General features: G+C 32.8%; 2 protein-coding genes across 6 annotated transcripts in view; both read left to right on the top strand.

The window, feature by feature from the left end:
* Window positions 1-15,057, top strand: part of nmo (serine/threonine-protein kinase nemo) — a 194,354-nt gene that overhangs the window by 65,138 nt on the left and 114,159 nt on the right. For 4 of the 5 annotated variants that reach the window (XR_010752173.1, XM_066390735.1, XM_066390736.1 and 1 more), the window contains one exon: window positions 1,292-5,506. Coding sequence is in view for 1 of the 5 variants with exons in the window: in XM_066390736.1 (XP_066246833.1) it covers window positions 1,292-1,346 (55 nt within the window). In the remaining 4 variants the exon portion in view is untranslated. Of the gene's footprint in view, window positions 1-1,291; window positions 5,507-15,057 lie in introns of those variants that run through there. The other variant, XR_010752172.1, reaches the window with a different exon arrangement.
* Window positions 7,900-15,057, top strand: part of Sarm (sterile alpha and armadillo motif) — an 85,902-nt gene continuing 78,744 nt past the window's right edge. Inside the window, exon 1 of the mRNA XM_066390719.1 lies at window positions 7,900-7,971. Within this exon, the coding sequence (XP_066246816.1) occupies window positions 7,912-7,971 (60 nt within the window). The 5' untranslated portion in view covers window positions 7,900-7,911. The remainder of the gene's footprint in view (window positions 7,972-15,057) is intronic.

Below are 15,057 nucleotides of genomic sequence, written 5' to 3'. Positions count from 1 at the left end.
CCATTGTCATTTTTAGTTAGGTCTACATATTGGAACTTGAAGTATTTGCTAATATGTCCAATATAATTTTGGACAGCTATTTTCATTTTTATTGTTTTTAGTTCAAAATGGGCTATGGGCGTATAAATATAAATATCCTTAATGCGCTACATTCCGTTACATGTGTTAAACTTAATTAAAATTCACTGAAATTTGGGAGGTTCATGTACAGTCGTGGTCATATAAATAAAACACGTGAAAGAAAAATTCTGTTATCTGTAATATTCTATTGATTTTGTTCAAATTTTGTATAATGAATATTCAAATCAAAACTCAGTTTACGTGTTCGAGCAATTTTTGAAAATTTAGTTTGTAAAGTGCTCTTCAGGGCCTTAAAAAAACCTCTGTTTTGGAAACTTTTTCTGTGGTGGAAATGTTTTAATATGATTGTAATAATCTTGTAGAGGGGATTTTTTTAAGTATACCTTGAAAGTTTGAACAAAATTGAACCACTAATAAGGGAGTTACAGCCTTTTAAAATCGCCAAAAGTAACGATTTTCAAGCAAAATGATGAAATCGGGTCATTTTAAAAGGCTGTAACTCCCTTATTAGTGGTTCAATTTTGTTCAAACTTTCAGAGTATACTTAGAAAAATCCCTTCTACAAGATTATTACAATCATATTAAAACATTTCCACCACAGAAAAAGTTTCCAAAACAGAGGTTTTTTTAAGGCCTTGAAGAGCACTTTACAAACTAAATTTTCAAAAATTGCTCGAACACGTAAACTGAGTTTTGATTTGAATTCTCATTATACAAAATTTGAACAAAATCAATAGAATATTACGGATAACAGAATTTTTCTTTCACGTATTCTATTTATATGACCACGACTGTATGTAGGTATTCAATTTTACAATATTTTTCATTTAAGATATCCCATGATGAATATTTCTAGTCAAATATTTAATTGGAAATAAAGAGGTGATTCTGAGTTTTAGTGAAAACATAATATGGAGTTAAGGCAATATTCTGATGTCAGCTATGTCAGTAAATTTACGTTTCTATAGGAGAGAGAAAAGAAAAAGTGTTCAGTGTCCGTGAAAAATATTTCTTATCATCACTTCAATCATAGTAAAAACTTTATTGACCTTTTTTTATCAAAATACTACTTTAAGTATTTATCTGTCTTGTTTTCTCTGCCTGCTGTTGCCATTAAGTGCTGTTAATCATATCGCATATTTCCTAAAAATCGAATATTCATTAACCTATTGTCAGTCACCATCCTAACATTTCCAAAAATTTGTTACAGTTCGTCAGTTGCCCATCCATCAGAACTGCCGCCATCGCCACACCAGTGGGACTGACCTTGGGGCAAGTCTGTGGGCAGATAACGCCGGACGACTTCCAACAAAACTATCATTTTTTTAAAAGTTCCAATTTAGTGTAGGTTACATTTAAGTATAAAAAAACACCAAATATTTATCAGGGAATCTATGCAATGCAAGAGGGAAAGGACAATCGCGCTGCAACTTTACTAATCTGTGTTATGTGTATACTTTATTCGCTCAGTTTTTTTTATTCCGTAGCTCTGCTAGCATGGTGAGTTAGTTTGTTCGATGAAGAACTGACTTGCATCTGACTGCGTTTAAGGTGATAAACTCACCTAGTCTAGTTAGTCTATGTGCGTATTTATATTGGTGTAGGTCACTTGCCTGTTCGCCGCCTTAGAAGTAAGGACTATGTGTAAAAATATGGAAAGCAACGGACTCAATTTTCTTCCTCACTGATGGCCAACGTTAGTCAGCAATAAAGCAAATTATTCTGGATATTATAATTATTTTGATTTTTTCTTGCAAAGTTTCGCAGAAATGGTATGTTTCGACAATTGTGCCTTTGCTTTTCAAAATCGCTAAATGTGCGAAATCATCAGACTAAAACAGAAAAAAAAATCAAAAAGTTCACCCTATAGAAAACGCGCCTAAATATATGTTTAGTAAATGTGTAACGTTCGAAATTTAAATCGGTGATGTTTTAGCAATGTAACGAAATGTAGATAAGAGTGTACAGATATCACTGCCTTCAGTAGATTATAGATAGTAAACGAAAGTAGTTCTGTAAGAATGGCAAGAGTCTGGTAAAGACTCAAAGAAGCGGTCATCTTGAGAAAATATATTACCTTCAAAAACATATACAGGTATCAAAAATTCAAGTGGAAACATAGTGCAAGAAGAAAGACTGCACAAGTTTTAATATACCTTTCGTAAAGATCAACGAAGTGCTGTGAGGACAGCGAAATCAATGCTACATCAACGAGAAGCCGATGGGACTGACTCCGCCCACATCATTGGTCTTTGTTAGAGACATATTAAAACTTGTGCGGTCCTTCTCTCACTTACACTATGTTTCCACTTGAATTTTTGATATGTGCATACAGTATATTTCACGACACTAGCGATATGAAAGAGTGTATGCTTCCGTGCATTTTCATTTATAGTATACAAAAAACGAAGTAAACGTAGCTGAGGTCATCTGTCGTATTGCGTGAGGTCTGCAATATTGCTGGCTTGTATTTAAACAGCCACGTTGTTTGATACTTATTTAAAATTTGCTATCAAAATTATTTCAAATAATTTTTCTTCTCATAATTAAATCAGAAAATAAATACAACTCTAAAAATCATTCCAAATAATTTTAATGGCAAATTTTAGACAACAATTAAGCAAGCAGGCAAAATTGCAGAGCTCGTGCAGTACGACAGCCGATCTCCACTATGTTTACATCGTTTTTTGTATATTAGAAATGGAGATGCGCGGAAGCATATACTCTTTCATGTCGCTATCAGGCACCGTCTTGCAGAAACATGCAAAAATTAAATAGAACGATGTAAAGGCGTGTCCAAATGGATGACGCTGTAGCCTGTTTTCAGTTGATTTCAATTCATCATCCAATGAATTTTCCAGTACACATTCACATTATGATCTTTGATCGATATTTTCTTAAATCAAATTAATCGTTGAATCAAAATAAACGCAATTTGATATTTTTAATAATCAGGGCCATTCTTTGTCTTAAATATATTGTATATATTTGAGGTGAATTCATTTTATTGTTTTTTTAAGTCTTCATTCACTTTTAATGTTGCCATGTGTGTCAGCTATTCCTAGTCTCAACAGTAAATTTCTCAAAATTCCCAACTACTTTTCTGCTTCTGAACTCTTTATCAGAGCTTTCGCCATCTGTAATGTAATTGTATAAGACTCGTAATATAAGGATAAAGACTGTGAATAGCTCTTAACTATGTATAATGTGCAGCTCTGTTACAGACCCCAGTAGAAACCACTAGGAATATATAAAATCAAATTGCCAACTTCACAAATTTGTAGGAATAGTGTTGTTAAGTGTGGTTTTTAAGTGTGCAATTGAGGTAAATAGAGACTGTGAACAACTATTTGTAACGACCGTTTTAGTTAGCTAATTTTTTAATCCAACAATTTTCTAGTTTCAATTACTGTAAATAATGATTTGTCATTTTTATTTTTAATAGCAAATTTCGTTTTAGTCTGCGAATCTTAGTTAAGGACTCACTTATTCTTTAGGGAGTTACAAATTTAGGACTTGCAACTACATTTTGACGGAAAGTGTACCTGAGGGGCTCAAATAGGATGGCTTTACGTGTTTTCTCTGTTTTTTATTAGTTAGAGTGAGCGACATTTCACTGGGGAAGTTTTCACTGCCCGATTTTTATCCAATCAAAGTTGACAGTAACAGAAAAACCATAATCATTTTGTTTTCGTAGACGCAATGGTTCAAAATATATAATACGGTCTCATAAGGTGTAAGAAAAAAGAACTACGCCACTAGATTCTACAGCAAAACCCTTATCAAAATCCATGTTTTATTTTGGATTGGAATAAATATGTTATTTATTCAACAAACTATCGAGCCCCAAAATGCAGAATTTTTTAAAAACACCCCTACTTTTAAAATTAAGATGGTAAGGACTTTTCTGTTAGTTTAAATTTCGTTTCATAAAAATCTTGCACAGGATTCGGAACACTGTATGTCTAACTTCAATAATAACTGAGGTATCCCGAAAAACCCTTGAATTTGAGACACCCTGTACAGTGAATAAAACGTCTCATAATACATAAAAATGCATGTTTGTGCAGATCCTACGTTTAGTTTTAGTTTGTATATTTCACTCCAACGACTGCTAAGAATCTGCCAAAATTGTAATGTTGATTTGGCATTCACTGTGTTTAGTACCAATTTCTACCATTAAGTTCGTGTAAATAATTGGGTGCCTATTTACTCGATTTTATTATTGTCATAAACGTAACTGTATTTTGTATCTCCTCCAGTAATTTCTTCGTACTTACCTACTTGCAACAATTAGATTTTTTTGTTAAATTCGATGGTTGTTTATTTTTAACTTATGGTCCTTTAATGATGATTTATTGCTTATTATGTTCAGCCATGTATCCATTAAAAATTAGTACTTTTCCGTGCTGCAAAGTAGGTACCTACACTGCGCTACATATGTTCGTATATTTCATTGTATTTTTTTCATGGATACTAAAATTCCATAACCCTTCCAGTTTTTTCATACAGCGTTTTTCAAAAGTATGGGCACTGTCCTATATTCAAGAAACGGCTTAACTAAAAATTGCTAAATTTCTTACAGGGAAGTTAAATGTGTGAAGTCCCATTCAACTACGAGAATGGCTGTATTGGCAAATAGATAACAAAATAGAAAAACTTTTTTATTTTAAATAAGATACCGCTCATTCTAAGAGTTTTATTATGAAGATTACTCTATTTCTATCTCCAATAAAATAAATAAATATTTTTGAGATAACGGCAAATAAAATTTTGATTTTTTATAGTTACAGTCTGTAAGAATTTAAGATAGAGAAAAACAAATCGCACTGTCCTATCCTAGTCTCAAAAGATGTATAAAGTAACACCAATTTTTTAATTATCAAAAACTAAGCTATAAGTCCAAATCGCTTTTCTCCAACAGAGAGCTACAGATCCTTTGACGGGAAAAAAATCTAAATTAATAAACTGAAACAATTGCCTTAATAACCTTTGGAGAGAAGTAAACATAGGACACAATTAATAAAAAAAAACAATAGAAAGATCTGCAGAACAAAAAAATTAATATCTTAGACAAATTATGGAATACAGGAAAAAGCTTAAATTTGATATTGTCGCTGGCGTCATTTAAATCGAGCATTAAATTTAACGCCTCTGTAGGAAATATAGAATTTATACCTCAGCTGTTTCGGAAATGTTACCGTTCCCATAATTTTCAAAGACACTATGGATATTGCATGCAATTTATTTTTTGGTTTTCAATTTTTAAGATTATTGTAATTATATTCCATTGAATTTTCCAGCGATCTCAGTGACAGACATGTAAATATTCGACGTATATTTCATACTTTTTTTCAATTAATGGTCAGTTACGAATTACTTATAAGAACCTACATAATATGAAAATAAATGAGAATACGAAGGATTATGTTGTTTTATTCAGAGATCACTAGTGCCATTTAATACATTTATTTTGTTTGCAGAGCTTGAGTCATAAAATTTTTATTTTTTTTCTACCAAACGTCCATATACAAACAGTAAAAATGAGGTTTAGTATCTTCTCATCGGTAAATAGGAACTATCTATACGTTTACGTGTAAAGTTGAAGTGTCAGAAAATTTACCTTTTGAAGCGGTTTCAGTAATTTTTAATTTTTTAAAAATTAATCTGAAATGTTGGAATTTTATTTTTAAAAACGTTATAAAAAATTATTTTCCCCAGAGCGGGAAGGACATTTTCCACAAGACTGGGGAATAATATTTTTCCTATGATGACTTCAGATCTTTATTTCATTAACAGGTGTCACAGTCGCTTTTAGATAATTATTGCTTGCTTTATCTGCTGCAACTGATGCTAATATCATATTTGTGGTTAAATAAGACCTAATCTTCCTACTTACATGAATGCGGGAAAATAAAACTTTCCGCACCCAAATGCGTGTGTAGAAATAAACTCGTCATATTCCGTTCGCTTTATACAAGTCTTTCTCATGCTTAATGGCGTACCCAGCTGTTAAGCGAGGGAAAGTATCAGATTTTCCGGATTTGTTAGGAAAATAACAGTTTTTTTTTGGTAATTACCCAGCAAACACAAAGGCACGTGCCCTGTACAATAAAAGTACAGCGCGCCTTTTAATAGTGTCCACCTTGTACAGCAAGATTTGTAGAAAAAAACGAACCGTTATAACTTTTATTATTATATTTGTAAATGGGTAAATGTTGATTTGAATTTGATCCAGTTGCATAGTATATAGGAATGGTAATTCGTTTGACTTGTTAAGGATAAACACAACATGGGTAGACAAGTATTTGAACCCGCAACAACAACAATAAATAGAGAACAGGAGAAGTAAAAACATTTTGTCTTTTAGTACTTTTATAATATTAATACAGTGTTCCATAGAAAAGTGTCCTAGAATGTCCTATAGAACATCCTATACCACTCGTTATAATGAAAGGAAGATACTTTATATACTTTATATAGAACTCATTTTCAACAAAAAGTTGTATAAGTAATTCTCGGATTTATCAATAGTTTAAGAAATATATAGTTATTATTATTTTTTTTAAACAAACATCCTGAATACCTACAATACAAGTGCAAATATATACTATAGATTGTGCATCGAAAATGCATCGGTGTATGGTGGTCAATTTTTTTAGCATGTTTTCAGGCGTGCTCAGAGGAAATAATTGAAGAGAGAGTTCATAAGTGATATGATCCTTGAAACTAAATATTATTCAGGGCACAGAGTGGTGCACTGTTGTGTATTTGAAGGTAAAATTGCCAGGAAGAGATTTAGTAAAAAAACCTGACACCCATAAAGTTAATTTATGAGTATACGTTAAGAAACTGAAAAACTGCTGAAAATATTACTCATTATAAAGAAACTTGGGTTTTGTTTCAAGTTTTCTTCGACAAGATCTTTTCCTGGCAATTATACCTTCCAATTCGATAATGGATTACCCCGTTTTTTGATAATATTTTGTACTATGAATCTTACCATTTATCACATATCATTACCATTTATCACCTCTCTTTTAGACACATTTTCTCTGACCACATTTGAAAATATACTTGAATCGTGAGGTGCGTAACCAGTAGTTCTAATCAGGTCTACCGCGATCGTTTATAAGTTATGTCTGGTATAATTTTCATTATTACGAAATCGTCAGAAATGACATACTATTTAAAAAATATGATTCGACATCGGAGCGTTCTCAGTGTTTCATTTTTTAGTTCGTAATAAAAACGTGTAAATATTCAAAAATATCAAAAGATATCTGAAATTGAAAAACATACAAAGATACTCAGACTTTGTGTGGCTGTATGTCTACGTATCCGTCCCTAATTACGTAACCACTCTGCATCATCAGTCGCAAACCTTCGGCACCTCGAGGAATAGATTTCGTGGTCAATAGGTCGCCTGGTCGAAGACCCAAAAGAGACCAGACTGCTTTTTGCAGTCGATTTATCAGCGATTTCAGTCGATTCATGAACGATTTCTGCTTGATCTCAAGCGATCTATCTACGAGTACATACGCGAAACCCACAGAGAAAAATGTATGCGCGCGACCTGCGACTTATGTATTGGTCACCGCAAAAAATAAACCCGCGTTTTTGATAATTCTAATTTGAAATTGCGTTTCGCTATAAGTTGCCGAAAATTATTCATCTCGGGAACCCATGAAAATCTACATGGCGATTTATGCGGTACCATCACAATATTTCGGACCGTGTGTCGTTTGGTTTCGCCGAACCTCGCGAGAAGACTTATTTTGAAAAGATGATTGGTTTGTAGTGTGTAATGTGTGGGTGGACTTAATTATTATGATGGGTAACGTCCAACAATGTTTTGCTGCTCCTAAGAATAAAAAGCTCGCAATTACGGTAGGAATTTGTTAAAGTCCGTGTTTGACGTGGTGAACAAATGGATATATGTATGTCCTTGTGGTGCTGTAATTCAAAGACTTGTTTGCTTTATTTTGTTTCTGTGTTTTACTGTGTACAAACACTTTAATTGTGATAGCTTCTTGGATCGAAGCTTTGTAATAGACCTTCACCCGAGACTTACTCTCCGCATGCTTTTGTTTCCTTACATTAATTTTCTAGAATCCCATTCCTAAATTTTTTTCATATTCTTAAATTCGCACCTTAAGATTCATTGCTACCTTAGCCCCAAAATGCATCTTCCGCATTTAGAAATTTTTTTTTCATTTGACAAATTGATCAAAATTTGCGATGAAACTAATTACCCGAAATATTTTATCAATGCGCCCCTGTTTTATGCTATCAACCCCCGAATTAAAAGCTTTTCAGCATAAGTTTGATGTTTAGTTAAGGCCGCAAAACTAGGGAATGCATATATAATATGTATATGTACATACAGTGGTGGCCATAAGTATGGAATATTATTTTAATTTGATAAAATATTTATTAAAAAGTATTGAACAAAAATTACACAAATGCTTGAAGGACTTTATTTAATTTCTTATAATTATAACATAAAATTAAGATTTCTAATTGAAAAAGTTTTTAGAAAAATGAAAATGAAAAATTACACTTGAACAAAAGTATGGAATATTTTTTATATCATGGTATGGAGTCTGCCATCTTAAGTAAACTCAATATTTTGTGGCATACCCCTTAGCATTTAGGACAGCCTGACATCGACGCTGCATTGAATCGATTAGATTCTGGCACGTTGAGGAAGAAATTTTTTCCATTCTTCTTGTATGATCCTCCACAATTCTTCAGTATTTGACACGTGTCTTTGTCTAATTTTTCGTTTCAAATGGTCCCACAGATGTTCGATGGGATTTAAATCAGGAGATTGTGAAGGCCATTCTATAACATCTATCTGCTTTTCAATAAATCAATTTTTAATTAACCGTGAAGAATGTTTAGGATCATTATCCTGTTGGAACCGCCATACCAGTGGCATTTCTTCCTCGGCAAATGGAAGCATATGCTGCTCTAGGATATTTTTGTATAAAAACCGATTCATTATTCCATCAATTTTGACTAACAGGCCAACTCCAGATCTCAAAAAAGATCCCCACACCATTAAACTCTGACCGCCATGTTTAACAGTGGGCTTTTGGTACTTGGGATCAAATCTCTTCCCTATTGGTCGCTGAACATAAGTTTTTCCATCCGAATCAAACAGTTTGATTTTGGTTTCGTCACTGAAAAGGACGGTATTCCATTTTTCGGGTGTCCAAAACAGATGTGAGCGTGCAACCTTAATTCTGGCCTTCCGGTTTTTTTTGGAAATTAATGGTTTCTTCACTGCCAATCGTCCAAACAATCCAGTATCACATAGACGACGCCTCACAGTACGATCACTAATTTCAATACCACTATTAGTTGTAATTTGTTCCTTTATTAAGCGCGATGATTTTTCGGGATTTTTGGAGGATATAATTTGAATACGTTGGTCTGTATGGACTGTTGTTTTTCTGGGACATCCTGTTTTCGGATGGTTTTTTACGGAGTTGAATACCCTAAACTTTCTCAAAATTTTCAATACACACCCCTGGCTCACATTAAATGTCTTTGCGATGTCCTTCTGATTGGCTCCGTTATTTGACATCTACACTATTCGTGATCGAAGATTTTCCGAAAGATATTTTTTCTTAACCATTTCGGCTTCAAACTTTATCGAACTGTAACACTCAATACTGAATACTAAATGCAAAATAAATTTAAATCTATGATATTTCATACTTTTGTCCATCTAAAAAAATTTGTTTATCGGTGAAATTTTTGATAGCAACATTCTATAAATACTGTATGGTTTAAAATGTAGAATTGACCTATCCCAATTTAAATATACCAGAATTGAAGAAAAAGAGTAAAGGCCCTTTAGCTAAATAAAGTTTCAAAAAATATTCCATACTTATGGCCACCACTGTATATGATAATTACGAAAAATGCCACAGTATCTACTATATGTAATTCCTCAAAATTCAATATTGATTCCTAAAAAAAAATCATTAAAAGTCTAAGGTTTTTCAATAACAATTCTTATTTAGAATTTTATACGTTATTAAATACTTGATTTTCATAATTAATATGGATAAAAAAGATAAAGCCACTACAAGCCTTAATATTTTGTCTTGATCTGTTAAAAATTTAATTTTGACGGCTAAATAATATACAGTGTGGACGTTTTGGATGGAACAGTTCATATAACTAAGATGCCGAACATATATGGCTAGAAATCCTCGGACACGTCGATTTTTAATTTTTCTTGCGATTTTTTTGATGGTAAATTCATGTATACAGGATAGTCTAAAAATCAGGTCCTACCACCAACTTTGTTTTTTCAAATGGAAACACCTATTTTTTATTTAATTTGTGAATTCTACGCAAAATTCTAAGTGTGTTTCATATACCATGTCCTATACCTAAACGCAATAGGTCTTGAGAAATATATAATTGAACATCAAAAACTAAAACTTAATTTCTTGTAAAATTTCTTTGGTCCTGAGCTTGTCGGTGTAATCATGGAAACGATATGCGAAACGAAATAATATACAGCGTGTATATGTTTACGGAAGTGCATATAAATAGTGACAAAACGACTTAGAGCGGCCATCAACACAAAAAATAAAACTAAGCTAAGTTAAATTAGGTACAATGATCAAACATTGACTTACCGCAAATAAACCTTCTACAATTATGGTCTTTTTGATATCCTGTCAACAAAACTGCTATTGCTCAGCCATTGAAAACAAAAATTTCAGTTACTGTTTGTTTTCAACACGACACTCACTTCCACTCGGCGATCGTGCATCTCCGAAGACTCGAACGAAAACGAGACGCTATTCCCGGAATTGGCAAATAAAATCAAATATTAAAAATGTGATTTTTACTCAATTTCAACTCCGCACAATCCTGTACGAATACTCGTTACGTTTCTATTTAATTAATCTTCAAGTCCGCATAAATTTTTCCCAATTTTTTGCACATTTTCAGTCGAAAATTTGATAATTTTTCGTGAGCACCATGGAAGGAGACGCCACTAAACCTGACAACTGAAGTGTTATTCTTTTGTTTATAGAACCTTCTAGATCCAAGGCATCACTTCCGGGTGACGTATTATCGCAAAACATGTCGATTTGTTTATACTGAAAAATCGATATTAAAATGAGCGGCCCTTCCGCAAATAAGAATAATCTGGAAAGGGTCTCCTTAGCTTTAGAAATTTAGGATTTGGCAACAAAATTTGATCAAAATCAGGTGTTTCTCTTATAATTTGGAGTTCGATTGTGTATGTTGTTTTATCTGGAGGGAGGAACGCATCTCAAAAGGAGAAAAAAATCTCGGGTTGTTAAAACAATCGAGACAATTTCGATGATTGAATAATATATATGTATAATTTAATAAATTTAGTTATGTAATCAATACATACATATATATATGTATATTGGTCCTTACCTGACACTTTTCCTCTGTACTATCTTAGTTACTAAGATATTATCTTAAATTTTTGTGTTTTCATAACTTGGGATAAGGTACTTAGAAGCGCCTACATTTTTAATTGATTAGAACTTTCGACCAGATATTTACTGTAAAGATCGATATCCGAAACTGTCCCTCCGTATATGTATATGCTTCTGATTCTTTAGGTATTAACTTCAAATTTTGCAGATTCTTAGACTAGGATTATGACTTCAGCGAGTCCTGCAATCAAGGAAGTACTTTTTATTTGTAAGTGATGATTTCTCAACTCATCAGAACGCTCATTATTGCATACTCGGAAGCACTTTTCCGTATGTTCTCTAATGCAGTTTTTGTGTTCTTTAATTTTTTTTAAGTGCCTATAGTTTTTGCTAATATAACATTTCCACATTCGTAAGAAATTTTATTTATGATTTTTTTATGTTCATTTTCGTTTCGAATTTCATAAGTGAATAGGGCTGTCTTTTAAGTTTTACGTGTAGAACTGGAATAAAACAGTGCGTAGCTTTTAAAGTTTATTGTTTTTCTAAGTTTTCTCTACGAAGATCAACACCCGCCCTAAAATTTTACATAACAACCCCCAATTTTATTATAATTGTTTATCTTCTTATGGAATTCTAAATAGATACCATCCTTTTTTTTATGAAAAAATTTTTTTAGATTAAATTTAAGTAATTTACTTCACAATTTGGTGAAACGCTTAAAACCAATTCCAATGTGTATTACTTCGCCACAACATCCGAGTTCGCCATAATTTTAGTGCAAAAACGAAATCTCTATCTCTTTTCAATTGCTCTAGGCAATATTTTATTTCAGCATTTGAAAAAAAAAAAACTCCAAATGTCGAATCTTTAGCGTTTACGCAAAAAAAATCGAAAATTTGACTATTTTTTGTAGAAAATAAACCTCCTATTCAATTAAAAAAAGATGTTTTCAAAAGAAATTCACACGGTTGTGGTTCGTTTTAGAAAAATCTGGGAATGACACTAACAGAAGTATCTTGTGTCATATAGTTCTTTTGGTTCACTCCGACGGCCCGCCCGACTTTGCTTCAAATGACGATACCTGCATTGTTTCGTTACACAAAACTGTGTTATTTTATTCATTCCCCCTCAATTGTATTCTATTTGATTCAGTTTTGGAGCACCTTTTTATGGCCTGTATTTTTTGTTTATGTTCCATGATTTTTCTTGAAACAGTTATTAAGTGCCTATCATAAGCAATCACGTTATTTGTAGTTTGTTAGGAAATGAATCTGTTTTCGTATGAATCTACACTCTTTTTTATTTGAAACTTTAAATTTATCCTCAAATTTCATAAACTTAGAAAAATTCTAAGCATGACCTTACTCATAATTAGAAGCTGAGAGAAAAACAAGAATGAAGATGGCAAAGACGGGCTACCCTTGAATTTAATAGATATTGCAGATGCATTTATAGAATTTTATTTAGGTACTTTACGGCATTTGCCTATTAATAATTTTAAGACAATGACATATTACTACTTGCGGTTTCAATAAGCTTGCGGTACAGTCTTATGACGAAATGCAGTTATGAGAATAAAAATATAATCCAGGAAAACGGGTCAAGGATCTTATTTTCATATGGTTGGTTGCTAAATTCTAAATCTATGAGTCAGGAAAGCAGTTCGTATTAGTAAAGTAATTAGTATTGCGAACGAAGTGGTTGCTTAATGAAGGAGTTTGTTTATTGTTGCTTCTTGGAAAAATTTTAAAGTATTTTTAGTGAGTACAAGGTATATTGGCCGTCTTTGAGAGGTGGTTCACCTCTATTCATTTTTTGTTTTTCTACCGACTGAAGTAATATTTTCAGTCTGTACATTTGGCATGTAAATGCGATAATAGTTATTTACTTAACAAGTGCGGAAAGTGATAATTCACTGCACGCTGATTGCATCGAGTGCGATAAAGACCCTTTCGCACGGTCTAGTTACACTATTTGTCCTGTGAGCGCATGTGTATTATGTAACTTTGTTGCCTTCTGAAAGCTCAACTAGATGTTAGCATACGATATCACATTACCACTCGCTCGCAAAAAAAAAAATTACCAAATGATTTTTTAGCTTAACGGGTTTAGGGGAAAATGACATTAATACTTGAATTTTAAATGAAACACCCTATATTATTATTTTGTGCATTGTACCACTTGCTGATTTCAAAGGTTTTAGAAATATTATATGTAGAGGGCCTTCTGCAATTATTTCCAACCGTTTTTTCACGGATGAAGGATGTACATATGTTTCATAATTCCAACTCACATATTAAACCCACAGAGATGTTTGTGACGCTCAATTCCATGAATACGGGGGTTCCCATTGGACCAGTAAGGCGCATTTCTTTTACTAAAAATTACATTGTTTATCACTTGCCTCTCATCTGAACAAACCACATCGTGCGGTAAATTTTAATCAGCTGCACATTCCCCTGTGTACGATTCGCAAAATATTCTTCGCCTTTCGTCATCACCGGGCCACAAGGGCCAGATTCTAAATTTAAAGGGCTTTGTGTGTGTAAAACATGTTGATTTTGGGATCTCTGTGCTATGAACAATTTTGCGACGTGGTATTTGGAGAATTTCAGTGACCCACAACATTACATCCTTTTCTTGTTCTTCGTAATCAAAGCTTGTTCCCCGATGATCAATGAATTTGGAATAAAAAGTCTGTCTTAAGGTCGACAAAAAATTTATTATTTGGGAATAAAGAGATTTTGGGTTTTTATTTGCAAAAGCAGGATTTTTTCATTTTTTAAACTGTGACTCGAAACTTGCACCCCTGTTGCCAGTACCATTTCTTAACTGAGTTACGACCATTTGGTCACCAATTTAAGTTATGTAAACTGTGTATATGTCCAAGTTAGAAATAACAAAATCCCATTAGAAAAATATACTACACATAAATTATCTCCGCCTGACTGTCAAGAATGTGAGAACCCACGACAATGTTACTTAAGTATGTTAATGAGAGATAAACTCTCATCACTTATGAATGTAACTTAAGTAAAGAAGTAAATAAGAAAGTAAATTACAGAACAAGTACATATAAAAAATTGTGAAGTTATACTTGATATTAGAAAGACAAGTTTTACTGCAAAATGCATCAAGAGATTGCTTCAAAGAGCTTCAGACTAGAATGGCTCGTTTAGTACGGATGTTCTTTGGTCAAATCAACAAATTTCTCATTAAAACGAACGAAATTACAAGAAAAACATGATTCAACCGCAAACTCACAAATATCCATAAGCCTAACTTAAGACTGACTCATTCAGGCGTACCCAACATTTAATTATGTATGTTTTTCTTCTTCGGCTTATTAACAATTTACTCGCATATGACAAGTGCCCGTGTACCAAGTATAAGACAAGGGGAATTCCTATGCTTTTGTCGGCTTTTGACGGCAAAATGTCAATTACAAATTACAACTCAACATACTGCATGCAAATTATAGAATAGGTGCAGGCAGCTGCATATAAATGTGCAGAACCTAAGT

This window comes from Euwallacea similis, chromosome 5 (genome assembly GCF_039881205.1).
Source record: "Euwallacea similis isolate ESF13 chromosome 5, ESF131.1, whole genome shotgun sequence".
Taxonomy (NCBI): domain Eukaryota; kingdom Metazoa; phylum Arthropoda; class Insecta; order Coleoptera; family Curculionidae; genus Euwallacea; species Euwallacea similis.
The sequence above is the reverse complement of the archived record's forward strand: the minus strand, read 5'-3'. Positions and strand labels throughout refer to the sequence as shown.